Source organism: Opisthocomus hoazin, chromosome 6, assembly GCF_030867145.1.
Source record: "Opisthocomus hoazin isolate bOpiHoa1 chromosome 6, bOpiHoa1.hap1, whole genome shotgun sequence".
In the NCBI taxonomy this organism is placed as follows: Eukaryota; Metazoa; Chordata; class Aves; order Opisthocomiformes; family Opisthocomidae; genus Opisthocomus; species Opisthocomus hoazin.
The window spans coordinates 63,242,949-63,270,439 of NC_134419.1; the positions used below are offsets into that span (position 1 = coordinate 63,242,949).

General features: G+C 41.3%; 1 protein-coding gene across 2 annotated transcripts in view; it reads right to left on the reverse strand.

The window, feature by feature from the left end:
• Nucleotides 1–7,384: 7,384 nt before the first annotated feature.
• Nucleotides 7,385–27,491, reverse strand: part of KNDC1 (kinase non-catalytic C-lobe domain containing 1) — a 73,125-nt gene continuing 53,018 nt past the window's right edge. For both annotated transcript variants that reach the window (XM_075423514.1, XM_075423513.1), the window contains 13 exons: nt 24,218–24,311; nt 24,009–24,106; nt 23,506–23,717; nt 22,082–22,195; nt 21,529–21,676; nt 21,089–21,268; nt 19,768–19,983; nt 19,367–19,449; nt 11,351–11,501; nt 10,780–10,902; nt 10,622–10,681; nt 9,843–10,000; nt 7,385–9,574 (listed from right to left, as the gene is read on the reverse strand). In XM_075423514.1, the coding sequence (XP_075279629.1) occupies nt 9,343–9,574; nt 9,843–10,000; nt 10,622–10,681; nt 10,780–10,902; nt 11,351–11,501; nt 19,367–19,449; nt 19,768–19,983; nt 21,089–21,268; nt 21,529–21,676; nt 22,082–22,195; nt 23,506–23,717; nt 24,009–24,106; nt 24,218–24,311 (1,869 nt within the window). In that variant the 3' untranslated portion in view covers nt 7,385–9,342. The remainder of the gene's footprint in view (nt 9,575–9,842; nt 10,001–10,621; nt 10,682–10,779; nt 10,903–11,350; nt 11,502–19,366; nt 19,450–19,767; nt 19,984–21,088; nt 21,269–21,528; nt 21,677–22,081; nt 22,196–23,505; nt 23,718–24,008; nt 24,107–24,217; nt 24,312–27,491) is intronic.

The window sequence follows — 27,491 nt, forward strand, 5'->3', positions numbered from 1 at the left end:
AAAACTGAAACTCAACCACTCTTGCTTCAAAACGAATACTGCTTGCCTTAAGCTTCACAGAGCATGGCGAAAACTCACTTTGTAGCTACCATAACTTTTTACAGCAACATTTCACATCACAGTCCTGCTCAGTCTAATCTTTTCTACATAATTCATTCACTCTTTCTCTGTTTATGTTTTATAGACTATTTCTATTACTGTGCTCTGTTGTCTTTCATTTTGCCTGTATGTATCATAAGTGCTGTGCCTAAATGGTGAAGTATTCCTACTGATGCTTCACTAGCGCTGAACAAAGCAAAATAATTACCTTCTGTCATACGTGGATCTCCTACAGTACACCTCAGGTCTTCCTTTTTTTTTTCCCTCCTTTTTGAAAAATGTACACATGGAGTTATATTTGGTTTGTTGATCCATTATGTTGCCCAGAGATTTTTTCTGAAGTTCTGTGGTTATTTTTCATTTCATATTTATGCTTCAGAAATGTAAGAGTTAGAGCTTAAACTGTCATCATGATTATTGTGAGTTCAGATCTTGTATGTATCTTGCATACTTGTGGTTTCTATCCCACCCGTTCTCACATTACTAAAAATCCTGAACACAACAGGATCCAGGCTCCATCTGTAATAACACAGTGTAGGATGCAAGAAGACTTGTTATGGTAACCCTGGGTAGTTTGTCTCCCTCATCAGAGTATGCAGAGTCCCAAGCACGTCTTATCTTGTTGTTACTGTAACCTGGAATAGTTCGCTCCTTCCCATCCGAGTATGTAGAGTCCCAAGCACATTTTATCTTGTTGTTCTGGTAACCTGCACTAGTTTGCTTCTTCCCATCCCAGTATGTAGAGTCTTGTTGTTCCGGTAAGCCAGGATAGTTTGCTTCCCCCCCTAAATGGCACATACCCCTGCACAGGCACCAAAGTGAAGGCCAGCTGCAAATCGTGGAATTCAGACAACAGCACCTGCGTTACATCAGTTAGTGAATGAGCAAAACAGGACATCGCATGTGTATGATGCCTTAATCAGCACAGGTTTCATTGCTCACCCCTGCCGTGCTTTCGCTCGAGCTTCACTCCTGAGCAGGGCCCCACTGCATTGGGTCCCCGTGTGACCACCATCGGTGCCCCAGGGGTCCCCCCATGGTGATGCTCTGCTTTTGACAAAGCCAATGCTTTCCCTTACCGAGTGCTGTGCCTTGTCCCTGAGGGATCCGCACCTGCTTTTCACCCGCAACACACCAGCAGTCCTACCCCTACTACATCCCACTCAGTTTACCTTCAAATTTAACAAACACTGGTAATTAACCTTTGAAATGGTGTATTAACTGGTTGTGTATCCACCTTACAGTATCATCATCTGGATCTTAGCAACCTAATATACGAACAGCTCAGGTGGATTTGTTGTCAAGGGGTTTAGTAACATACAACACACTTTTATTTTTATCTATCGGGACAGTTACCCTAACAAAGGAGACCATTAGGTTATTTAAAAACTACTTTATGGACAAATGTATGTTAGCCTTTCAAATTAGTTTCTACGCTTGCAGATTTTTAGACAGCTTTTTCAGTAACTCTTCTGGTACTAAAGTTCATTTGTCTGATTCCCCTAGTCATTCTCTTCACCTTGCCTTTCCACTCATTCCTGTGCTTTTGCCCACTTTTAATAAGTAATATTATTTTCTGGTCCTCTGGGAACTCACTTTCTTCCTCAATCAAAAATATAATAATTCCAAGATTATTTCAGTTTTGCTCCTTATTATTAGAGAACAGATTTAATGAGAGTTGAATGTTCTAACACATCTAATTAGCTTGCTAGTCTCCCATTCTCACCTGCATTCCTGTTTCTTTGTTAACTTTGATCATGATACATGTTTAGATCATGTTTAGAGGGTAGGCAGTGAAATAGTAAGCACTGCAGGCTTTCACACCTTCTGATATTTATTCACCTCTTCTGGAAAGCACTGAACTCTTACTGTACAATAGAAAATTATTTAAGAATCCATTTTTATTGTTTTGCTTTTCCTTTGCTGGCAACAGCATTTGTCTGTCCAATTTTGTTCCTAACCTGCTGTGCTGTTCTTTTATATTAGTTCTTGACAATGCAACCACCTTGTTCCTACTTTTTTTTTTTTTTTTTTTTTTACTTTTTTTCAGGTCATTGGTGAGCCCCTAATGCAGCCACACAGCTCTCAGTTTTCTTTGCTTTGCATGAGGATAGACTGTTGTTATACTTAAAATATGGCCTGTTTTAGAAACCTTTTTTTAGAAACTCTCAGCTCTCCTGACCTTCTCTTTGCCTTAGAATTCATTCCCCAGGACCTCACCTACCAATTCCTTGAGTTTATTGAAACTTGCTTTTTTGAAGTCCACTGTTGTTATTCTGTTTCTTTCATCCCTTTCTTTCTTTTGAATCGTGAACTCTGCTGTCTCATGTTAACTTTCATCTTGACTGCTTTCCACTTTCAGATTTTCAACTAGTTTCTCTCTATTAATCACAATAAAATCTTAAATAGTAGTACAAATTAAGTCTCCAGACTCTCCTTCTGGCTGATGATCAGTTACAGACCCCTTACTACGGCACCTAAGCCCTTTTTAACTTAAAACACAGAAAAAACTACATAGGCTTGTCTTTAGATTCTGAAACAACTATATACATTTTAGACATACATTTCAGTAGTCTTTCCTCTTGTCTTTCCTTCCTTCCATGTGCTTGTTCCCTCCAATACTTTGCAGCAACATTTTGTGTACTACAGGTCTAGCTTTTTCCCATTATTCCCCATGCTCCCAGCTCTAGCTTAGACACCCAGAGCTATATCCAAGCTGCCTCCGCGCCAGGCTCAGACCAAAGCACATCCTGGCTATCACAGAATCACAGAATGCTTTGGGTGGGAAGGGACCTATAGAGGCCATCTAGCCCAACTCCCTTGCAGTGGGCAGGGACATCTTCAACTAGACCAGGTTGCTCAGAGCCCCATCCAACTTCGTCTTGAATGTTTCCAGGGATGGGGCCTCCACTACCTCTCCAGGCAACCTGTTCCAGTGTTTCACCACCCTCATGGTAAAAAAAAAAAATCTTCCTTCTATCCAGTGTAAATCTACCCTCTCTTAGTTTAAAGCCACTGCTCCTTGTACTGTCGCAACAAGCCCTGCTGAAAATATTTTCCCCATCTTTCCTATAGGCCCCTTCAGGTACTGAAAGGCTGCTCTAAGGTCTCCCCAGAGCCTTCTCTTCTCCAGGCTGAACAGCCCCAACTCTCTCAGCCTTTCCTTGTAGGAGAGGTGCTCCAGCCCTCGGATCATCTTCATGGCCCTTCTGTGGCCCCGCTCCATGTCCTGCTTGTGCTGGGGGCTCCAGAGCTGGGTGCAGGACTCCAGGTGGGGTCTGGCCAGAGCAGAGTAGAGGGGATTCTCCCCTCCCTCACCCTGCTGGCCATGCTTCTCTTGATGTAGCCGAGGGTACGGCTGGCCTCTTGGGCTGTGAGCGCACATTGATGGCTCATGTCCAGCTTTTCATCCACCAGTACCCCCAAGTCCTTCTCGGCTGGGCTGCTGTCAATCCCCTCATCCCCCCAGCCTGTATTGATACCAGGGGTTGCCCCAACCCAGATGCAGGACCTTGCACTTGGCCTTGTTGAACCTCATGAGATCAGAGGGATTAGCAGGTGATGTGGGTAGGGATGTTAAGCACAGTGTACTGCAATATGTCCCTTGGTCTGGACAAACAAAAAATGAGGGGACTAATGGAGGCATTTCAAAATACATTGTCCCTGCAAATTTAGATGCAGCCTAAGATATTCAGTGATTTGTCAACTATGTCACCTTATGTGTTTGGTGACCTAATGCAGTTCCTCACATCCTCCTCTAGGTTTCAGCCTTTTGGTCAATTATCTTTTATTAAATAAACTAATTTGGAGGATTTTGTATTCCCAACAATGGTCTTGAACAGATGTATCCCATCTTTATCCTGCAGTTTACCTTCATGGAGAAAAGTTACTTTGCTAACCTCTGTGGATCTATATGGTTGTCGCAGGAGCCACCTGTTCTTTTTTGGCCTTCTGTTGTCAAGCCTTTTGCCCTTTCAGTTCCCTGCATCAAAAAAAAGAGAATTAGGAGATACCTCGAGGGGACATCAAGACACTGCTTCCCCAGCATAAGTGACTTTATTCTTTGTCCTCCTTTGTCCACTAAAAACACGTAATCCTAGTCTACGTTTGTGCAGCTGACTATCCTGGAACTTTGCATATGTCTCTGTGTAACACACCTTATTTTATTGTGTGTCATTTTTCCATGTTGTCAAGATAATTTTAAATCACCATCTTCTTCAGTATGCCTGCAGAACCCCACAGATTTATGTCATCTTCAAAAACCAGAGCATGTCAATGGAGGCATGAAGCAATACCAAGTGCAGGCAGACCTCTTCAGAGCCTTACAGGACACAACCTTGCATTTTCATAACAAGTCACTGTCAACCACTCTGTGGTTATCCAAGCAAAGGTGGATCTGCCATTTAGCAGATTCTTCTAGACCTGTTTCCCTAGCTTGTTTGCAAAAAAACTGATTGCGTATCTGTTACTTAAGTGAGTAGTTTACTGCTGCTATCGTTTATGAGCTTTATGAGATATGATCAGAAATAAGCATCTATTTGCAGAGATTTTAATTCTGAGTCTGATGCTCAGACTCACCCATGCCCAGTCAAGGTTTCCAAATTACGTTTCTTTGATAACGACAACTCAAATTGTCCTGTACTCTAAGCTCTGAATTTGATTGTGACAATTGAGTTCTACCAGTTTAAAACAGAGTATCTATTCTAGTGTCTAAAACCAGTACGTGTTTCACCTACATAATGCCAACATCAGAATGACAAGACCAACCCTAGTCTTGGAATGAAGGATTCAAGAAATAAACAAACCTTACAGCTAAGACAGGACAGATTTACCAGACAGATATTCAACTTCTGCTTTTAGGCAAGTTACAAAAACATCTTTACATTAGACCAAAAATGAATAAACAAAATGATGCAAACACCAGATCCTAGACTAGATTACCACAGTGGCCTGACACAATACAGCAACTGCCAATTCCACCTGCATGCGAGACACTGAAATATCACTGAAGAGGAACCACACTGAAATAATTCCAGGCTGAAGCTGTCCTGGCACACTCTCAGGTCATTCACAAAGAACCTTCACATAACAGCTAAAAGCCTTCTTCAAACACTGCAACAGAAGAAACTAAAGAGCTTCTCTCTGCAGAGGGAGGGAAGACGATTGCAAATCAAAGTTTCTAGTCCACAGGGGTTGTTGTCACTCATTGTTAGATTCTAAACAGCCACATAAATAGGTCCTTCAAAATTTTTGCTGCAAGAATTATTAAATAGAGGTTGGAAAGGTGGAATTGTTCATTCTCCCATGCATTTTAGAGAGTTAGAGTACAAAATCAGACAAAAAAAAACCCAATGGAATCTTCTACCACAAATTAGTAATTTATTTGTACTTAGAATAATTACAAGAATTATTGGGGAAAAAAATTTTATAACAAAAATTGTAGTGGGGGCAGTTAAAATTACCATCTCAAAATTTCTTACATTTATAATATTCGTATTTTTAGTAACTAAATAGAGATAAAAAATATTTATAGGTGAAGAATACCTGTCAGCAAGGCAAATCCCAAAGATGACCACTCAGTTAAGCTTGATTTATAGGCCTTGAGTTTTCAAATGCTGTTCAAACCTGCATTTCCAATGCTTTGAGACCTCTTCTAAAGCTAAACATGTATTTTAAAATAATTATTTATAAAGCATCTTTTAAGAAAGAAGATTTTCGGGGGGGAACTTTAAACAGAACACAACATGTAATTTAAATGCAGATATGCTTTGGATTGTATTTAAGCAAGTATGAGGAGAAAAATAGTTTATCTTCGCTCTTTCCCTCATTGTAATATCAAGGATTGAAACAATCAATCATATGTTTAACACTGAAGAACGATTGTTAGCTTCCCTCCTTTCAAACTGTAGTTTATTAATTTGTTATTCAGAAACAGACTTCCTAAAATTTTAATCCTTCGCAAATAGCACACAGTACTCTCAAAAGTTATGAGTCTCAGCAACGCTCACAAAACTGATCCAATACATAAAGGAAGAATGTAGAAAACCATAAAAGCAAAGTACAGAAGTGGTTGAAAAATTTCCAAGGAAATAAATTTCTGAGAATCATGAATCAGTATTGCTTCATGAAATATTTTCCGGCTTCTTGGTTTGGGCTTCTATGGGATAGTTCATAGGAAGCATAGAATCATAAAGGTTGAATAAGACCTCTAAGATCATCAAGTCAAACCGTCAACCCAGCACCACCGTGCCTGCTAAACCAAGCAACTAAATTCATCCCTTGCTTCCTGGCAGGCTTCTGGAGGTGCTGGAGCTGGAAACCTGCTTTCAAACGCAGCTAGTGTAACTAGGCCACAGTTCCCAGCTCTCCAGCAGGAGGCCTGAAACTCCCAGGGATCCTGGGGACAGACACCTGCAAAGGGACACAGAAAGAGCACCAATGCACAGAGCAACTGGCAAGGCTCCCAGGGAGCAGGCTTCATTTCAGAAACTCCACGGGTCACTGTTTGGACAATAAACAACAAAAAAACAAGATGAGGGAAGTGTGGAAAAAATTAAGAACAACTAGGACAGCTGGTGGCAATTCTGGCTTAAAGAACAAACTCAATTTTTTTCCTAAACTTTCTAGTTTGGTATTGGAATGGAAATATGGGGCCAGACTGCAAAGTAAAGCCCTCATTTATGCAATACAACTACTGATGCCAATAATTTTTTGCCAACTAGATGCAACTGAACTTGCTTCTTTAACATGTTTTTTCCTGTGTTTTCTTTTAAAAGGACATTCCCCACAGAGTAAACTTTAGCCCAACCCTTCCTGCTTGTTAGTCATAAATAATCAGCACAGTTATATGCTAGACGTAACTTTATTCTGAAATCTGTGTCACATAAGATGTGCATACATCAGTGTCCATGGACAAAAGTAAACCAGTTTCCTTGTAAAAGAGTGTTTGTTTGTTTTTTTTCTCCAGTGGCTATTTACATTTTTTGTTGTTGTGGGGTGGTGTCTAAATACAAAATCTTAAATATTTGATTGATGAAAACACCCCAGAGTAGTATCAGAACTCAATACTATGCATTTATAGCAATATAAGGTCTGATACACTGAAGCATTATACAGAACACGAAATGATTTTTAAATTCTTGTATAGCACCAGTTACTATCATAGAATAAACATAATATTTTCTAGATGTAGCAGTTGCTTTAAATCCTCATAAAATTGTAAGAAATATATGAGCTAATTATAATGAGTGCAAAATATAAATAAAAAAGCAATTTCAACAGTCTGACTGGAAAGTATATAAAATGAATTTATTAAGATCAAGTTTTGTGGAGTTCTTTACATTAGTAAAGCTTATGCTACTTTAAAATTTACTGTCTTTCAAAGGCAAGGCGTGGCTCTAAGTGAATGGTAATTTTTAATTGAGAAAAAACATATAAGTACTAATAAAAACAATTCTTTAAAATAAATGCATATAGATCACATATGTGAAATGTATATCTGACAATAAGGTTATAATTAACATTCTTAAATCACTGTATTATATAAAGATAGGAGGTAAAGATTAAATGTTTTCACACTTGGCAATTTTTAGAGAAATAGCAACACATTTTACTTCCTTAAGGGTAGGTCAGAATACTACAATTACTGACAGGTCAGAATACTACATATGGTAAATAACAAAATTAATCATCTTAAAAGTAGAACAGATGCAAGAAAACCTGGTTGAGGACTGAATTCTCATATTAAACCAATATGAGCACAAAAGTTAGTCTGGTATGAACATATTAGTATGAAAATGTAACTGAAGTATTTCATGGAAAGTACGGACATACCTTGTGTTTGATTCAGAAAGATGAGAAGCAGGTGGCCTGCGATGTGTGTATTGCCGTTATTGACAAGAGAAAAGGAGAAGCTTTCCTCTTAAACACTGAAAAATCTACAATTTAACATGTGCACATGTGTTTCTGTCAAATACAACAGTACAATTTGCAAAATACTAGAGCAGTGCACATTTCCATTTCTTACATCATTATCTTCCTCCCTCATTAAAACATGCCAAGACAGTTAGTTCACATCTGCTCTTCGCATCTCAAAATGTTTTCTTTTCAATTTTTTTAAACGCAGATATAGCAAATCACTTTCAGGACAGAGCTCATTTTAGCTGTTTCTTGCCTTTCCCCACTTCTCTTCCAATACTACTGTTGTTCCCTCAGGTACAAATACTAGCATTTGTAACTAATTTGTAGCCTTGACTTTTTGGCCTTGCACAAACCTGGGTAACATAACTTTCTAGCAATAGCATCATATTTCATTACCATTTAGAAGGTCTTATAAGTATAAGCTCTATAAATAGGTTAGCACCAAAGTTTTACAAGCTGCAGACCCAAATTTCATACAATTATCTTCTATTTAATGCTGCTAGAGCACTGCAATCTACAACAGCGACCTCAGGAGCAAAAGCCATAATCAAATGCATACACATACATATGTACACAAATTGGCAAAGTGATTCTTGTGCCAAATACAGAAAAAAAGCAATTTCACATTTTCACAAGGCTACGAGGGCAGAAGCAGAGCAAAGTGGTAATGTTTAGATTTTCATTTGGAAACAGGTTAGTTCAATGACATTAAAACCAAAACACAGAAAAAGTTGCAGCATGACATTCCTGTCCTTCCTCACTATGCTTGCAGAAAAAGATGGCCAATTATTTAAGTCAATTACAGTTTTTATAATACACAACATAAAAGACGCACCAGCAGTCAAAGGACAGCAGACGATCTGTGTCCCTGAATTATATGCACACTGTAACAGGATACAAGTGAACTACGTTTATATAAAAATATATTCAACATTCAATGAAGCATACTTTAAACTCTCCTAGGCCAACTTTGCAACAGAAGCTGTAATTTTAACTTTTTTTCTTTAGATCTTTTTCGTTTTTAGGCTAATTTTTTTTTATGCTAAAGAACAGTGACAAAATTAATCATCCTTTTCACCTATACTCTCTCTTTACTTTTATCTTTATTTTTATTCTTTCATCTGTCATCTAGTTGCCAGGGATTCACATCTCATTAGTCAGCATTTTATAATTCCATGTTAAGAAATACAATAATTTCTACTTGTCATAGCATTTTAAGCCACTTCACTTCAGCATTTGCTTGGGAATTGGTCCAGGAGACAAAGTCAACTCAATCCAGTTCTACAATCTACACTTGGAATAGAATAGATAAAATGTAAATAATTACTGAAATGTTGCCTTCATCCTGCGCAGTGTGTCCTGAATTTTTCGAGAATGTTTTTCTGCTGGTATCTGATGGAAGTTGGCACAGTTGTCAGCCGCCAAGGCAGAAATGTCTGCACCTTTAAAACGAGTTATCCTTTGTCTGAGGTAAGACTGCAGCTTGAAATCTGGTGTATATGTATAAGGATTCTCTTGAAATGCATGAACTTGGCTCACAACTTTTGCAATATTTCTTGAAAGAGAATATGGTAAAAATTATTAGTTTGGTTTACTGCTGATAAAAACCAAAACAAACCAACCCCCCCCCCCCCAACCTTAAAGCAAATTCAAAGGCATTGAGCATTCTCTTCTATAGTATCTGTCCCTTAAATTAGATGTCAAAACGACTGAAACTACTTAAACTGCTAACTGTGAAATGTTGCATTGGCTCTCTCTTTTAAAATAGACAATAATCTATTTTAAAAAGTTAGGTGACATATGTACATAACTAAAATAATTACCTTAGTTTAGTCCACTTGTGAGCTCCATTTGTCATTGTGAATCCTCCAGTTTCAAGTTGTTGGACATGCATAGCCAACACATGGGCTGATGGAATTGTTGGAAGTGTTTTGAATCTTTCTCCTTCCATCAAGCACAAGCTGTCACTTTTTAAAAACACCTAGTTTAAAATTGCACACAGATAAATCTCTCATGTTAAGTATTGGGGCAGGTTTTACAAGAAATTCTCCACTTCATGCATTTAGCACTATGTATTTATTTGTCATGAATTTTAACTTTCGGCATTGAAGACAACACTATGAATTAATCTGGTGGCAAACATTTTAAAGTACAGAAATAAAGTAACTTGATAGTAACACATAATTTTAACTGTTCTAAATCACAGACAAAATTACATTTTAGAACTTCACTCTACAATTCAAAATTGGATAGATCAGTAAGAGAATGCCCGTGATAAAGTAAACATTTAAGACTTTTCAGAACAGATTATAGCCACAAAGCTCCTGCAGAAATCATCAGAAAAAGTGCATCTAATGTCCCAGCTCGCTTTGAAATTTCTTTCTTGATTTTCAGTCACACAGGATAAATTTTTGAGAAACATGGAGATGACAATTAATGTAAACTCTCAGACTAAGAGTCCACAGTTTTAAAGCAAATTATAATCTTCATCATACAAAGTAATAATTACGGCTTTCATCCTGCAGAAGCACCCATTTAAGCAGATCTTGGATCTTATGCAACCCCAAAGACGTATTTTTACATTAAAGACTTTATACTATACCTCAACAGCCTTGAGTTCCTCCATTATTTCAGCTACTTTTGCAGGTAAAATTTTCCAGGCCTTACAATTAAAAAAAAAAAAAAAATTTCTCAGTAATGTCCATATTGGAAGAAGATTATGTTAAGCAAAAGAGTTACAGAACAGAGTCTCAAACTTACTGGTAACTGTCGTACAATAAGATTTTCCAAGCCGGTTAGGATTTGCATTGCAGTAGCAAAATTCCTTTGTTCATAGCAGCATTTTGCAATAAGCAGAAATTTTGATAACAAGCTCATCTGCACCTGAAAAAAATATTACGATACACAACATATTAAAAAAAGAATCCAGATATACTAAACATATCTGTAAATCTACATAAAGCTACATAACAGAATTAAATGAGAAGGAAGAAAGAGATGCATTTTCTTTCTGAATTTGTTATCAAAATTGTTGACTGTAGTAACATTTTCCCCCAACATAAAATTTTCTCTTTCCTGTCACTGAGGTGTCCTTGTTGAAGTCTGACATCTGTTCTCCTCAGGCAACCCATTTCTCACATTCTATTAGGTTTTGACACCTGCTACTACAAAACATCCAAGACCCTCCTTGTGGCAACAAACCATGTTGTTAACTGCCCACTCACAGCTGTATTTCAGAATATTTCTTGTAGCTTTGCTGCACAGCAACCCACATACAGTAACAAATAAATAACTGTTTCACAATTAATAATACAATAAAATAATGACGAACCTTAGACGTGTGACATGTTACAATTTCAGCAGCAACCCAGGTGCTGATACCATCTGCATTTCTTAATAATTGTAGAAGGTACTGGTCTTGTGTGCACTTTGACAGAAACAGATTACAGACTTTAAGTGAAACTGTCTCAGTAGAAACAGCCCTATGGAGAGAATGGGAAAAATAGGCAAAAATAATTCACACTGGATTTTCAGAGAAAACATTGACGGTGAAGATGCCAACTTCTAACCATTTGGCAGTGCTTGCAGTCTTGATTTTATAATCTTTTACAAAGAACGTAGTGATCTATGTTACTTTTTCTTCCTTATAATTACAAAATAATTATATGTGATCACAAGATAGGCATATGCAGTATACTCTTCTGTACATAAAGACACCTTTGTCACTTTTTACTGAATAAAACAAACCATCCCATCTGACACAAAATAACAGCCAGAAATCCAAACTCATTAAAAACTGCAGCTATGTAAGAAATCGAGCCTGACAGCTAGTGACACCACACAGTTTGTTTTCCATGCCTTAACCCCCAATCAGTACAAACCAGCTGATTCAGCCTCTGCCATTTAACAATCTGTAAAAGATGAGCTGCTTTAGGTGTTTATTCCCTATCCTCAGACAGAAAATTCTACTACAGGTAGTGCAATTAACAAGTAGTACTTAGAAGCTAGCTGAATCCACTTTTGTAAGAAGTAGACCATAATCAAATATAATTTGGTCCATGTGGCTGGATGAAAACATTAATTATCATTGAGCAATTTAAATAGGTTGGTAACCACTCTAGTAACTACTGGAAAATTTTTGCATATCTGTGAATACTGACACTTCATCTACCTAACAGGACAAAAGGAACTCTGCACAGGGGGGCTATGGAGTCTCCATCCATGTTCAGAACCCACTGCACACGATCCCGGGCAACCTGCTCCAGGTGACCTTGCTCAAGGCAGGGGGGTTGGACTGCATGATTGTCCTGGGTTTGGCCAGAACAGGGTTAATTTTCACCGGAATCCAGGAAGGGGCACAGCCGGGGGGTGGGGGCTGACCCCACCTGGCCAAACAGAGCCCGGTATTCCATACCATGTGACGTCACGCTGGGTTCCGGTGGGGGGGGCGGCGCGGCGGGAAGGCACTCGCGGCTTGGGGGGGGCGCAGCGCCGGTCCTGTTTCGGGAGAGCGGCTGTCTGGGTCGTTACGGTTCGTGGTTGTGTTTTCTCCTTATTTGTATCGTTGTTGTTCCTGTTTTCCCTCTGTTTGCTGTTCTGTTAAACTGCCCTTATCCCGACCCACCAGTTTCTGCCTCTGTCTTTTCATTCTCCTCCGCACGCCGGCGGGGGGAGGGGCGGCCGCGTGGCGCTTTTGTTGCCGGCGGCAGCCGAAACCAAGACATTAAATTGGCGCCCATACGTGGAGCGGGGATAACGGCAGGGCTGAGCAGCGGCTGTTAAAACTGCTTTCTTAGATTTTGTTAAATTTTGTTGTAGGCATTCTGTGTTACTTAAATAGTCGCCGGTAAAAATGTTTCTGTCTTTCATCAGATGGTTGTGGTTTTTGAATCCGTACTTGCTGTACTTGTTCCCTGTGGTGCTATTCATCGTCACGGGGAAAAGGATCAGGATTATTATTTTACTGTACTGTACGATATCGACTTATGACATGATGACGTCAATGTGCATGAAATTAGGCTTGTGTTTGCATGCGGCACTGCGGTCATTTCCGTACCTCGGTTAGTAATCAAACCCAATCTGTGGGGAAAGCCGAAGGGGATACCTTCCCCCACTCTTTCGCCACCCCTCTCTTCCTCAGGCTGGTCCTAACTGCTTTTGAGAATTTCGAGTACCCCTGGGATGCTCAGGGCAGCACTCTCCTTTTGTTATGCCTCCTGAACGGGTTTTGGTTTTTGTTTAGGGTTAAGCAAGTCGTTAAGAACATCGTGCAGAGACCTGCCCCGGGGCTGGATAGCTGTGAGTGGCTGGGTGTGTGGGACAGCATGGGCAAGTACCTAGGGCAGTGGGTGCCTCCGATGTTTTTTAAACTCACCCCTGAGGAAGTACAGGATCCGGACAAACTAGTAAAGTATCTGCAAAAAGTGTGCTGCCACCCTGGGAACTCCAGAGAGACACAGATCACTGCAACGTGCTAGGGTCTGGCCCACGCCTACCGAGCCCTGTTCAACACTGTTCAGTGCCTTAAGGGGGAAAGGGGGGGAAACGAAGCAGCAGGCGCTGCGGCTGGCGCTGCCCCCCCAGCCGGCCCTGCAGCCCCTCCAGCCCAGCAGGCAGTCACAGCCCCCCCGACTGGCACCACGGCTGCTGCAGCCACAGCTGCAGGGTCTGCCTCGGTTTCCCCAGCAGGCACAGCAGCTGCTCCAGCCCCAGCTCCAGGCACAGGCACAGTGACTGAGCCCAATGACCAACCTGTGCAGGTAGCAGTCGCCCCCGTAAAACTAAAGAAAGATGCAAAGAGAGCAGATCGCTCCGGGAGGGATGATGATGAGCCAGGGTCATCACGGGAGATAGAGACAGAGATCATCACCTGGTCCCTGTCCCTGGGCGAGCTGAGAGACATGCGGAAAGATTTCAGCCGCCACCCAGGCGAGCACATTGCCACCTGGCTGTTGCGGTGCTGGGATAACGGGGCCAGCAGCTTGGAATTAGAGGGCAAGGAAGCCAAGCAGCTGGGATCCCTGGCCAGGGATGGGGGCATTGACAAGGCCATTGGGAAAAAGGAACAAATCCTCAACCTCTGGAGGAGACTTCTGTCAGGCGTGAGGGAGAGGTACCCCTTCAGTGACGATTTTGTATGCTATCCTGGCAAGTGGACCAATATGGAAAGGGGTATTCAGTACTTGAGGGAATTAGCTGTGCGGGAGCTGGTTTACTGTGACACAGACGATGAGCAGGTACCCACAGACCCAGATGAACTCCAGTGCTCACAATCCATGTGGAGGAAGTTTGTGCGGAGTGCACCCTCCTCGCATGCCAACTCACTGGCAGTTGTAAACTGGAAAGGTAAAGACGCACCAACAGTGGACGAGGTGGCTGTCAGACTCCGCCAATATGAGGAAAGTCTCTCTTCCTCCCTTGTCTCAGCTGTAAATAAATTGTCCCAGAAGGTCCAGCGACTCGAACAGAGTATGTCCTACTCCCCACCTGTACGGGCCAGTGTCTCAGCTATTAGGGGCAAGCGTTTCTCTGCTCAGGAGAGGGAATACAGAGGCTATACACCCCGAGGCACCCTGTGGTTCTACTTGCGTGACCACGGAGAGGACATGAGGAAGTGGGATGGAAAACCCACCTCAAGTCTAGAGGCCCGAGTACATGAGTTGCGAGGTAAAACAATCACCAAAGGGGATTCTGTTAGGAAAAGTGCCGCTCCAGTTTCCAGAAGCCAGCTCTCCAGACCAGGTAGACAGTTTGACCTTGATTCCGATCCTCTGGAGGGGACCTCCAAGTCATTTTTACAGCAAGTGAGCAGCAAATTCTCTGACGAGGATTAGAGGGGCCCTGCCTCCAGCCAGGTGGAGGAAAGGGACAACCGTGTCTATTGGACGGTGTGGATTCGGTGGCCTGGCACGTCAGATCCACAAGAGTATAAAGCTCTAGTGGACACTGGTGCACAGTGTACTTTAATGCCATCAGAGTTCAAAGGGTCAGAGTCCATTTGCATTTCGGGAGTGACAGGGGGGTCCCAAGAGCTAAGTGTACTGGAGGCTGAAGTGAGCCTCACTGGGCAGGACTGGCAGAAGCACCCCATTGTAACTGGCCCCGAGGCTCCGTGCATCCTTGGCATAGACTATCTTAGGAGAGGCTATTTCAAGGACCCAAAGGGGTATCGGTGGGCTTTTGGCATAGCTGCTGTGGAGACGGAAGAAATTAAACAGCTGTCCATTTTGCCTGGTCTCTCGGAGGATCCTTCCGTTGTGGGGTTGCTGAGGGTTGAAGAACAACAGGTGCCAATCGCGACCACAACGGTGCACCGGCGACAGTATCGTACCAACCGAGACTCCCTTCTCCCCATTCATCAGCTGATCCGTCAGCTGGAGAGTCAAGGAGTGATCAGCAAAACTCGCTCACCCTTTAATAGTCCCATATGGCCAGTGAGAAAATCTACTGGAGAGTGGAGACTGACAATACACTACCGTGGCCTGAATGAAGTCACACCACCACTGAGTGTTGCTGTGCCAGACATGCTAGAACTTCAATATCAGCTGGAGTCAAAGGCAGCCAAGTGGTACGCTACAATTGACATCGCTAATGCATTCTTCTCCATCCCTTTGGCAGCAGAGTGCAGGCCACAGTTTGCTTTCACCTGGAGGGGCATCCAGTACACCTGGAATCGACTGCCCCAGGGGTGGAAACACAGTCCCACCATTTGCCATGGACTAATCCAGACTGCACTGGAAAAGGGTGAAGCCCCAGAACATCTGCAGTACATCGACGACATCATTATATGGGGCGACACAGCAGAGGAGGTTTTTGAGAAAGGGGAGAAAATAGTTCAGATCCTTCTGAAAGCCGGTTTCGCCATTAAGCGAAGTAAAGGGACCTGCGCAAGAGATCCAGTTTTTGGGAATAAAATGGCAGGATGGGCGCCGTCAAATCCCAATGGATGTCATCAACAAAATAGCAGCTATGTCTCCACCAACCAGCAAAAAGGAAGCACAGGCCTTCCTGGGTGTTGTGGGTTTTTGGAGGATGCACATCCCAAATTACAGCCAAATTGTGAGTCCTCTGTACCACGTGACCCGGAAGAAGAATGATTTTGAATGGGGCCCTGAGCAACGACAGGCATTTGAACAGATTAAACGGGAGATAGTTCATGCCGTAGCCCTTGGTCCAGTCCGGTCAGGGCAAGATGTTAAAAACGTGCTCTACACCGCAGCCGGGGAGAATGGCCCAACCTGGAGTCTCTGGCAGAAAGCACCAGGGGAGACTCGAGGTCGACCCCTGGGGTTCTGGAGCCGGGGATACAAAGGATCCGAGGCCCGCTATACTCCCACTGAAAAAGAGATTCTGGCAGCATATGAAGGCGTTCGAGCTGCTTCAGAAGTGGTCGGCACTGAAGCACAGCTCCTCCTAGCTCCACGATTGCCGGTCCTGGGCTGGATGTTCAAAGAGAGGGTCCCCTCTATGCATCATGCCACCGATGCTACGTGGAGTAAGTGGGTCGCTCTGATCACCCAGCGTGCCCGAATGGGAAACCCCAGTCGCCCAGGAATTCTGGAGGTAATCATGGACTGGCCAGAAGGCAAAGATTTTGGAGCATCGCCAGAGGAGGAGGTGACATGTGCTGAAGAGGTCCCACTGTATAACCAGCTGCCAGAAGATAAGAAACAGTATGCCCTGTTCACGGATGGGTCCTGTCGCATTGTGGGGAAGCAGCGGAGGTGGAAGGCTGCTGTATGGAGCCCTACACGACAAGTCGCAGAAACTGCCGAGGGAGAAGGTGAGTCCAGCCAGTTTGCAGAGGTGAAAGCCATCCAGCTGGCTTTAGACATTGCCAGTCGAGAGAAGTGGCCAGTGCTCTATCTTTACACCGACTCTTGGATGGTGGCCAATGCCTTGTGGGGGTGGCTGCAGCAATGGAAGAAGAACAACTGGCAGCGCAGAGGCAAACCTATCTGGGCTGCCCCACTGTGGCAAGATATTGCTGCCCGGCTAGAGCAGTTGGCTGTAAAAGTCCGTCACGTGGACGCCCACGTCCCTAAGAGTCGGGCCACTGAAGAACATCAAAACAACCACCAGGTAGATCAGGCTGCTAAGATTGAAGTGGCTCAGGTGGATCTGGACTGGCAACATAAGGGTGAACTGTTTATAGCTCGGTGGGCCCATGACACCTCGGGCCACCAAGGAAGAGACGCGACATACCGATGGGCTCGTGACCGAGGGGTGGACTTGACCATGGACACTATCGCACAGGTTATCCATGAATGTGAGACATGCGCTGCAATCAAGCAAGCCAAGCGGGTAAAGCCTCAGTGGTATGGAGGACGATGGCTAAAATATAAATACGGGGAGGCTTGGCAGATTGACTACATCACACTGCCACAAACCTGCCAAGGCAAGTGCTATGTGCTCACAATGGTGGAGGCCACCACCGGATGGCTGGAAACCTACCCTGTGCCCCATGCCACTGCCCGGAATACCATCCTGGGCCTGGAAAAACAAGTCCTGTGGCGACATGGCACTCCCGACAGAATTGAGTCGGACAACGGGACTCATTTTTGCAACAGCCTCATAGACACCTGGGCCAAAGAACACGGTATCGAGTGGGTGTATCACATCCCCTACCATGCACCAGCCTCTGGAAAGATCGAATGTTACAATGGGCTGCTAAAAACCACTTTGAGGGCAATGGGGGGTGGGACTTTCAAAAATTGGGATACCCATTTAGCAAAGGCCACCTGGTTGGTTAACACCAGAGGGTCCACCAACCGGGCTGGTCCTGCCCAGTCAAAACCTCAGCGCCCAGTAGAAGGGGATAAAGTCCCTGTAGTGCACATGCGGAACATGTTAGGGAAGACGGTTTGGGTCAGTCCTGCCTCGGGCAAAGGCAAGCCCGTCCGCGGGATTGCCTTTGCTCAAGGACCTGGGTGTACCTGGTGGGTAATGCGGAAGGATGGGGAAGTCCGATGTGTACCTCATGGGGATTTAATTTTGGGCGAGAATAGTCCATAAATAAATTGTATAAAGTTAGTTGTTAAATAACCCTGTCACTGTCTGTTATCACTGTTATAATTGTCATATTTTGTACCAGTAGTAGCATAGTAAGAATTCTCCAGATTAAAGAAGGATGGACTTTTTCGATGAAAACCTAGCAGAGCACAGCAATGATGGAACTGGACCTGGTTTTCAACAACTGGCATCCAGCAACTTCATCAAGATCAACATCTCCTGCAGACTGTGGGCACGGGCCGCACCAGATACATCAGCCGTGAGCTCCGGATGCAGCAAGTGACCGCCCATCACCACACATCACCTCCCCTGCCACGGAAGACCATAACGACAGATGGAGCCTGAAGTCATGGATTAAATGAACTCAATGGACACTTTAGAGTGATGATCCATAGACTAAAGGAATGATATCTGGAGACAGGAGAAGTGGTGGTGATCAACTGGACAATGGGGGACCTGGGCATGACGTAGATGGTATGGAATAAGGGGTGGATAATGTCCTGGGTTTGGCCAGAACAGGGTTAATTTTCACCGAAATCCAGGAAGGGGCACAGCCGGGGGGTGGGGGCTGACCCCACCTGGCCAAACAGAGCCCGGTATTCCATACCATGTGACGTCACGCTGGGTTCCGGTGGGGGGGGCGGCGCGGCGGGAAGGCACTCGCGGCTTGGGGGGGGCGCAGCGCTGGTCCTGTTTCGGGAGAGCGGCTGTCTGGGTCGTTACGGTTCGTGGTTGTGTTTTCTCCTTATTTGTATCGTTGTTGTTCCTGTTTTCCCTCTGTTTGCTGTTCTGTTAAACTGCCCTTATCCTGACCCACCAGTTTCTGCCTCTTTCTTTTCATTCTCCTCCGCACGCCGGCGGGGGGAGGGGCGGCCGCGTGGCGCTTTTGTTGCCGGCGGCAGCCGAAACCAAGACAATGATCTTGAGGGATCTTTTCCAACCTTATCTATTCTGTTTCTGTAACAGTCATTGAGATTTTATATACATGCACACAGGCATTATCAAATAGCAATTCCAATTTTCTGTGACAAAAATAAAACCTCTGAAGCAATGCCCCTAACACAAGTCTTCAGAGATATTTTGGCCTGACTCACGTTAGCTTTCACAAAAACCACCTTGCAAATGTGACCTACCACATACATGCATGTGCATAGGTACATACACATACACACGTATAAACTCTCCTGAAATTCAAAAATTTATGTAAACAGACTAGTCTGTCGAAAAGCCATTAAGTATTTAAAATGTTTCTCTCTTCCTGGATGTATTAAAGGTGTAACACAGTAAGTTACTGTGCATCAACAGCATAGAAGGGCAGTTAAAATAAGCCACTTACTTTTGTACAGCAACACCTTTGTCTTTAACACCAAGTGCTCTTGAATTTAGAAAGTGTACTGGATGACACTTCTGAAATACTTCCTAAACAAAAAGAGCAAGATATATCTGTTGTTAGATGTAGCAGTTCTTCTAAAATGCTTGGCAATAAAAAATGACAGAGGTTCCTTCCCCCTGCCTTCAGCAAATTTATCAGAGGGATCACAGCTTCGGAACAGACTGAGCCATTCTAAATTTTACTGTAGAGATTTGAAGAGGAAAAAAAGATTATTTTAATTCAAAGTCTTACAAAATAGTAGGAAATAAGCTTGAAACAAGGTTGGGAAATGGTAGAGAAAGGAGGCCGAGTATAAAGTAAGAAGACAGATATTTGTACTTCCAAGTAAACCTACACCTTTGTACCTGTTGCAGCAATGTCAGCTGATAACAAAGCTGTTGTGCACTGTATTCTATCAAGAGATATGGTCCCACTTCATCTGCTTTAGCAAAGGCGACTGGGAATTCTTCTGCAAAACCATTGTAGCATGGCTTTGGCAAAACTGATGAAACAGTGTGCAGTTGCGCTCTCTGATACTGTGCAGTTGGTCCCACACTTTTAGAAAGTTTCCAGTTAAAGTTCTGTAGGGAAAAAAAAAAAAGTAAAGCTACAACTTCTCTAAAGCAAACATTATGTCTCCCCATGATTTAACTTCCTGGAATGTGTTGTTAGAGAACACCTTCGTGGATGCAAAACTCTTCAGCTAATCTTCAAGGCTAGCCCAGACACTAAAGGGTTTATTCAACATTGCTACTTTAAGCTAATATAACATGCACAGTTGACGAGTCTCAGCAGGAGGTTACCAGATCTCAATCACCAATTGAAACTTCTGTGTATTCAAGCTTGCTGCCATAAAATAGTTTATATTCTATAGTTTTATATGTTTTACTTTGTATTGTTTCTTACTATTTCTTGTACTCTCTTTGCTTAGAATCAAACAGCTCTTTCCAAACAAATATTTGTTGTTCCATTCTTTTCCCTTCTTCCACCTTCCAGTATCATTACGATGCAGTGACAATAAAAGAAGTCTACGTTTTCTTTATTCTGCTTCCCCTTCATCAGTTGAATCCCTATTATATCCCATGGAATTTAGCACCTTTATCCAGAATTTGATTCTAAATTCAGCTTGCACATTATTGACAGATTTGACTTCCCCACGTCATGTTGGTCACTCTGTAGAGACAGCTTTTTTCAGGAAAAGCCTACAGCTTCTGGGGTTGCTTTTCACTAACATACTATATGAACCAGTAAATACAGATTAAAGTTCAGACAAGATTTTGCTACAAGCTTTGAAGTTCTAGCAGGAAACTTCTCACCCCCCACTAGTTTCCTTTATTTATAGACTTACAAAGATATATGCCTAATAAAAAGTGTTAATGTTTGATAAGGGGGAAAGTGTTTCCTAGTAACTATGAGTCGCATGCTAGGATCAAAGATGAAGAATTCAAGTACTCTCAAAATTTTGATTATCTGATTTATTATTACTGAAACAGTTGACAGGGTGCAATTAAGGCTTAAGATGATTTCCACAGTTTTAGAACTGTTTAGGCCTTATATACTTTCAAATGCAGGTACATAAATTTTACTAAATTAGGGTGTAGACTCTAAGCTAGATACTACAGTTTTTGTCAGAAAATAATATATGGAAATATGTTCCGTATACTGAAGTCTGAAGAAAAGACATGCCTTTCTGGAAACATCTTCTGAGAGCTTTTTACATAGAGAACGTAGTGTTTTTTTGCCCTCCTCGGCCTCCTCTTCACATCTGTCCATGCTGGAGCACTGATTTGCACTGCCACTTTTCCTGACAGAAGCATCCGCGAGTAACGACAACAAGCGCTCACCATAGCCATTTAATGGAGCAACCTGTAAATGCAAAAGAAGTTAACAAAATATTGAACTTAATTTCCCCTATATTATAAGCAAGACACAATATAGTTGTAATATTCCTGTGTGTCCAAATCCAGACATACTGAACATAGCTGTCAAGGATAGCAGTAGTTTTCTTTTATATTAATTGTAATCAGGACAGTTTTTTATAATAACAATCTTACAAATACCATAACTGACTTCAACTGCTTGTTTTTTTTTTTTTTTTTAAAGCTTCTACTGAAATTCTGACTTACCTTGGAAGAAATAAATTCTTTCAGGGTAGACAAAAGATCAGTGTTTGTTGCAAAGTCTACACTGTAGCAGTCTTCAATCCAAGCCTGCAGAATGTGGAAACTGCGGTTACGTATTTTAGTAACTGATGTGGGAGGATCCAGGCTTGCGCTGGTGAGAAGAAAAAGGCACTTATTTCACCAAAACTGATATCCAATTTAAAAATAAGTGTTGAAAAAACAACAAGTATTATTTAGTATTGACTGTACTATCTTAAATTCTTATGTTTCACACCTCTAGAATCCATGGCTCTATAGAAACAAAGCTGTGGTTGTACTTACAATCCATCACTGAACAACTGGAAAAAGTAAGACTCAATACAGAAGAAAAAAGAAGTAAGCACATTGTCAAATACAGCACTTGCTCTAGTTTCACTCTCACTTGTCAAGAAAGTCTTACAAAAACAAACATAAAAATTCAATTTAATTATGCAGTTCTTTTCAGAAACAGCTATTTGCCATTTGGGGGAAAAGTCAAATGTGCTTTGATAATATTTTTCACAGGAAATTACTGTACCTGGATAAAGCGCTGCTGATTCTATCAAGAAGAAACTGCAAAAATTCTTCTTGTGTGCAGAAATAGCGAAACGTGTAGAAAAACTGCTGTACATAACCTTCTAAAAACGCATTTCTGTGAAGCACAAGAAAAACTTCAGACAAGCAAGATTTCTTCCTGCATTAGCGTACAGCAAAAAAATCCTCAAAATACCAAGAATTGGTAGGGATTTTAAATTCTCAAGCTCTACATAAAACCTTGATTCCTTTTTATCTTATTTTTAGACATCAAATATTGTGATTGGCAGCACTGAAAGTGTAAGTAGTTTTTAAAAAAGTTTCTCTACTTGCAATTTTGTGAAGAACCACTTTGACATTTCTATTATTAATGAAAGTTACATTCTAAATAGTAAGGAAGAACACATTTTTTCTATCATCTCACTTGATGTTGTTTTAAACAACTTTTATTACAATACAGCATAAAAAGTAGTTACTTTAAGCAAGAAAGTATTCCCTGTAGCTCTAATTAGAGTCATAGTTGCTTTAATAACAGAATATACTTATTATAGACACATTAAAAATTAGTGCATTTTATTTTTTTATCTATACACAGACACCCACACTCTCTCAAGGTCTTAACACAGGTTAATTGTCATGTCTCCCTGATGGCTTACAGCTAACCATGAAAGTTTGGGTTTGATAAATACAGAAGCTCTGATTCGAAACCAATTTGTTCACTTTGTGCAAGACACTAACTAGCAGGAAAAGCAGCACTCAGGACAAGTAACTGGGTCGCAGAGTCAGGATAAGCTGGGAGGAAGCTGCTCCCTCTACAGTGGCACAAGTCTGATGGAGTCTCTCAGGCAGTTTCCATCCTTCATACTGTTATGGCTCAGGTACCTTAAAACAACACTGCCTTCACCCTAGTCGAAGGTTAAAGGACATCTTTGCCCCCATTTAAGCCCTGAGATAAGCCTGCATCTTGCTCAGTCCCAAGGACTGGGGCAATAATCTGTAAAACATCCTGTAAGTTTTCACATGCAGATTCTATTAATAAGAATTGTCAAATTATACGTTCTCAAGAATTGTTATACTGTTGGCAGTAATGTAAGGCCTTGATTCCATGGCAACTATCACAGCAAAACCTCAAATAAGTAAAGGATAAAAAAGTCTAAAGGTATTAGGTTTCGATTTATTATCAAATGCTTCAAGTTTTAATCAAATCCAAACTTTGCAATTTGGCTTTTTTCTTATCAGACTGTCTTTTGCCATTTCCATGCCCATTTCTGTAAATAGGCATTCACACAAATAATATTAAACCTGATACAAGAGAGGAGAATTTATGCAATGTTGAATAACTAGGATTTATCACGGAGACTATTTTTTTGTGAATTAGCAACTATGCCTCAACCCACTCACAATTAAGGATGTCAAAATATACCATACCTAGAATACAAATAAGCCATCAAACCAAGTGGTGTACCAGCCTGCAGAACTCTTACTCCATTTTGATTATCACATTGGTGTTTCTCTGTGTTATAGTAAAGAAGCAATGACGACTCATCTGCAGGTGCCACATCCATGGTGTCAGTTCTCCTGTTGTGAATGACTGTAGGCAGCACACAAGATTCCACACCCCACTGCTCTGCATGCATGATCTGCTCAAAGACGTAAAGCCATGAAAAAATAAAACGTAGGAAAACAACAAGGAAAATCCACAGAAAACACAGTTTACTCAGAGCCAAACCGCATTTGATGCAATTGCTTTTTTTCCTTTTTAAACAACACTAGCAGCTATTACTTTTATTTTAATAATTCTTATGGTTCCTACTTCATTTGGCAATTGACATAAAACATTTCACATTTCATATACTGGCTTGAGCAGCCAACTACATGATTGCAGTAATGAAATGACAAATGAAACACAAGCAAAATAAAGTCTAACTTGCCTGCACATATTTCTTTACCAGTTCAAGAAACTGCACTTTTGATTTCATCTCTTGTAGCTGTCCTCTCAATTTGGGCAACATCGATTTAGTTTCAGGACCTTTAGATTTAAACACACAGCATAAGAACATCAACGATTCTGATTCACAGAAAAAAATCCTTCCAAGTACTATGAACCCATTTCATTACTGGCAAGTTACTGTAATTTTACCTTTGCTTCTTCTTTCTTTCTGCAATAGTTTCTGGTAGAACTTTATGGTCTTTCTGTAATTTTTTGTCTCCATCATTAGCAATTGTTCTAGTTCCTTTTTAAAGAGACAAAGGATTCTGATCAGAATGGTAAACCCAAGGTTCTAGTAGGAAATTGAAGTTTTGGAAGATAATAATTTTGTATGACAAAAAGAACATCCAAACAGACAAGGATATGATATTAACCAGGAAAAAAAACCTTTCACACCTGTGCTTACAGGCAAGTTGCAGCAGGCATCACCTGTCCCCCAGCATTAGCTATGCCACAGTTCTACAGCTTAACAACTGGAGATGGTTTGTGTATGATGAGACCACACTGAAGTTTGTCTGAATCCGTTGATATAAATACGCCTTTAATTATAATTGCACTTATCTGGTTGTTTGCAAGAGCATTTTTAAAAGTTACACTCAGAAGCCATCCAGAATTAAAAGTGATGAGTTCTGAAATCAGTGCAGACCCCACAAATGCTCTGTTAAGCGGCTGATCTATATTTGCAGCAAGAACTCAATGTTTTGACTGACAGCACTGGTTTCCAAACAAGTATAATTACATCATATTATACAATCAGGTCAGAAGGCAGACAGGAGAACTGCTCTATAAATAAAGGATATACCAATTTTGAAGTTCAGCTTACATATTTTGTATTTATATGTTTTACATAATTGAAAAACAAACTAAATTTCTATAGAAATATATAACTTAAGCAATGGATAGAAACAAAACTCCAGCAGGCTTCTCATAATAATATCAAATTTAATGTAAACATATTCATTTGCATATCAAAGGTTTCATTATTTTACAAACCTATGAAAATGGGACATCCACTTTGGGTTCAGCTTCTGAATTATTACGAACAACAAATGTGATGTGTGTTGTGTTTTATAAAAATGGTGGCCTTTGTGCTTCAGTCCTAAGCTAACTACCAGTGACCCAGTTACATGAAACAGCATTTTATATGGAGTAAGTTCACTGAATGCAGCAGACAGAAGTCCCACAAGCAGAGTGATCAGAAAACACATAGCTCAGAGCGAACATACCAAACAACAGATTGGTAAATAGGTTAGCTTTAATGGGATGGACTTACTAGAAATTAACTTGAGTTTGAGAAAAACCTGTCACTGTTTTTCAGGAAAGCTCAAAAGGTTTAGCAACACAGTTCATTAGCAGCAAGAGTCACAAAAGCCGTGTGGATTTTTAAAAGACTTACCACTACACTGGCATCCCATAGAGAACAGTGAAAGCACAGAAAAGCTATCATCCACATTCTGAATTGGAAACTGCTTGCTTTTACTTAAAGGTTTGTTTTTGTTTTATTAATTAAAGTGAAACCAAGTTGATTAAGAGACTATGAACACAGAAAGAGTGGCCATTTTGCAACGTTTGCAATCTGATGGGCAGAAGTGGTTTGACCCCTAAATGACTTCAGGTGAGTAGCAAGGCAGTCAGTAGCAAATTTCCAGTCTACTCCACATCTTCCATTTTAGGTAGGTCTAGAATATAAACACTCTGATGAAGCTATACAGCCAGTTGTTCTGCTCCCTCTGAAGTACATTTAAGTTGTCAGGACACTTTTCTATAGAGCGTCCCTTAGTCTAGGGAACAAAGTAATGACAGGGTGACTTTGTTTACTTGGGAAAAATGCAAATCCTGATCTTGTCCTTGAAACGTATGTTTTTGTACATGCTGAAGGCGGCTTCATGAAAGGATGCAGAATATTGGCAGAAGGGAAGAATATGTAAAACTTGTGCTAGAAATCTCCTAGTTGCAGCTTGGGTGTACTGAAGTTTGGTGGAGACTCTTACAAGTAGCTTATGATATGTGGGGGATAACTGAAACCTAGTGCAGGCAAAGAGGAAAAGGGTAAGGGCTAAGGGTGAAGCCTTGGGGCTGCAAAAGAACTGAAGCCAGCTTATCAGACTACAGAAAAAAAGCTCTTCTCGTTGTGAGCGCAGGCTTGGACATCGCCTCTGAGAAACAGCACCCCCTTCACCCAGCTGCCTTCTCTTCTTGCTCTGCTGCATGACTTGGTTTGGTTTGCCTGGATGAGCTTTGTACGAGGGTGCAAAATCAGCAGCTCCTGGACTAGAGGTGATGTGAGGCAGGGGACATACAATTGCTTGCCTAAGGACTAGTTTTTCTAAATGTAAATTAACTTTGCTGATCTTAAGAACTGCAATGAACTATCTCATAAGCACCTACACAGTAAAGCATTAATTATTTTTACATTTGAAAGTGTCACCTTGATCCATAAATATTTTATTTTTTATGCTATTTCACATTCCTTACAAACATAAAGAGTACATATTACAATTTTAAAAATCATAATAGCTTGATTAATCCTATTGTTAATAATATAACATGTGTTTTACTTTGCAGCTTATTAAATCACAACCTATCTAAGGTGCAGACAATACCCAATAGGTTCCAGTAGAAAAATATAAAAGTCAATTATTTTTATGGCACAATATTTAATTCTGTCAAATATAATTATACATTCTGGCACTCAGAGTTTCTCAGAACGTGCATGTTCTCAAACCTACTGACAGGTATACAAAACTAAAAAAACTAAATAAATTTAATTGCATTTAGTTTTAGGAGGTGAATAAAGAAATATTTGAATCCCATGAATATTTCCACTGCAGAGCTAAGTGCATTAAGATGCATACGTCGCCAAAACTGTAATTTGTTGTGTGGTTAGACTCATTCAGTACTCAGTTCCAGCGCCAGACTAGACTTGAATTGACCAAGCAGACCTATCCCCATGAAAGGGTAGTGCCACTACGTCAGGACAAATGTAGTCAAGCTCAAATGTCTAATTATCTTTAAACACTCACTCTTCGAAATAGCAACTCCTAAACACTGCTTTAGCACACTTTACACCAAAGCTGTATAATCAGCTCAACTTTACTGCTAATTTCTTAAAAGTCTGTCAGAGACCTGGGGCAAAAGGTAGGTTGATATAATCCTTGCCAGACAATGAAAACTAGACTACAGCTAATCAAGGAACTGGTTTCTGAAATAAAACTGGTTAGCAGATGATTTAAACAAGGAAGGACAGGGTGGAGACAAACAGCTCTACCTTGCAAGAGAGGCAGAACTTTCCTCCAAGCAACTCAAACCACCTTCCTGCTCGAAGTAGCCACTTACAAGCCTTCCTTTGGACTTTGTAGTCCTTCTGGACTGGACACGGGACACGCTCTTCCTCCACTAGATTTTACAGTGAGAAGTTGGCAAC